Here is a 583-nt window from a genome sequence, read left to right on the forward strand (position 1 = left end):
GGGTTATTCCCCAAATCCCTGCACCCATCCCGGGATGGATCCGGGTGTGGGGAGGGGCTGTGTTTGCTCTCCATCGCCGGGCGCTTATCGGTGCTGTTTGTCTCCTCTGGCCGGGACGGCGTTTGCTTTTGGGGCAGGTCGGTGAGCGCTGCTGCAAAGCTGTCGGGGTGTTATTGGATGTTATTTTCCCTCTAAACACTTATTTGATGTTATTGTCCCCCTAAACCCACCGTGTCTGGCTTTCACCCCAGAAACCTGTCCAGTGGTCCCTGTGCCTTCATCCCCACCCTTCCTCATCCTCTCTGAAGCGCCCCAGCCCTTGTCCGCAGAGGCGCTGGGCCCGCAGAGGCGCTGGGTCCGGCACTGCAACAACTGGACCTTGCAGCACCCTCCACCCTTCAGGTGAGGACGATGGGGTGCAATTCCCCTACCCCGGTGCCTCAGTTTCCCCACCTGCAAGAGTGTAAATGTAACATACCTTTGCTTCCCCCACTCACCAGGCACCGTCTGCCTTCCCCGCCAAAGTGAAGACACCCAAATTTTGCCAGGAGCAAGCAGGCAAACCGCAGTGGCGGGGTGAGAA

At 58.8% G+C, this 583-nt stretch overlaps 1 protein-coding gene across 1 annotated transcript in view; it reads left to right on the forward strand.

Annotated features, from left to right (window-relative positions):
* FBLIM1 (filamin binding LIM protein 1) overlaps positions 1-583 on the forward strand; it is a 2132-nt gene that overhangs the window by 312 nt on the left and 1237 nt on the right. Inside the window, 3 exon segments of the mRNA XM_029084512.1 lie at positions 252-325; positions 328-402; positions 501-576. Coding sequence (XP_028940345.1) covers positions 252-325; positions 328-402; positions 501-576 — 225 coding nt within the window.

The sequence above is a fragment of the Antrostomus carolinensis genome, unplaced genomic scaffold (genome assembly GCF_000700745.2).
Source record: "Antrostomus carolinensis isolate BGI_N321 unplaced genomic scaffold, ASM70074v2 scaffold35024, whole genome shotgun sequence".
In the NCBI taxonomy this organism is placed as follows: Eukaryota; Metazoa; Chordata; class Aves; order Caprimulgiformes; family Caprimulgidae; genus Antrostomus; species Antrostomus carolinensis.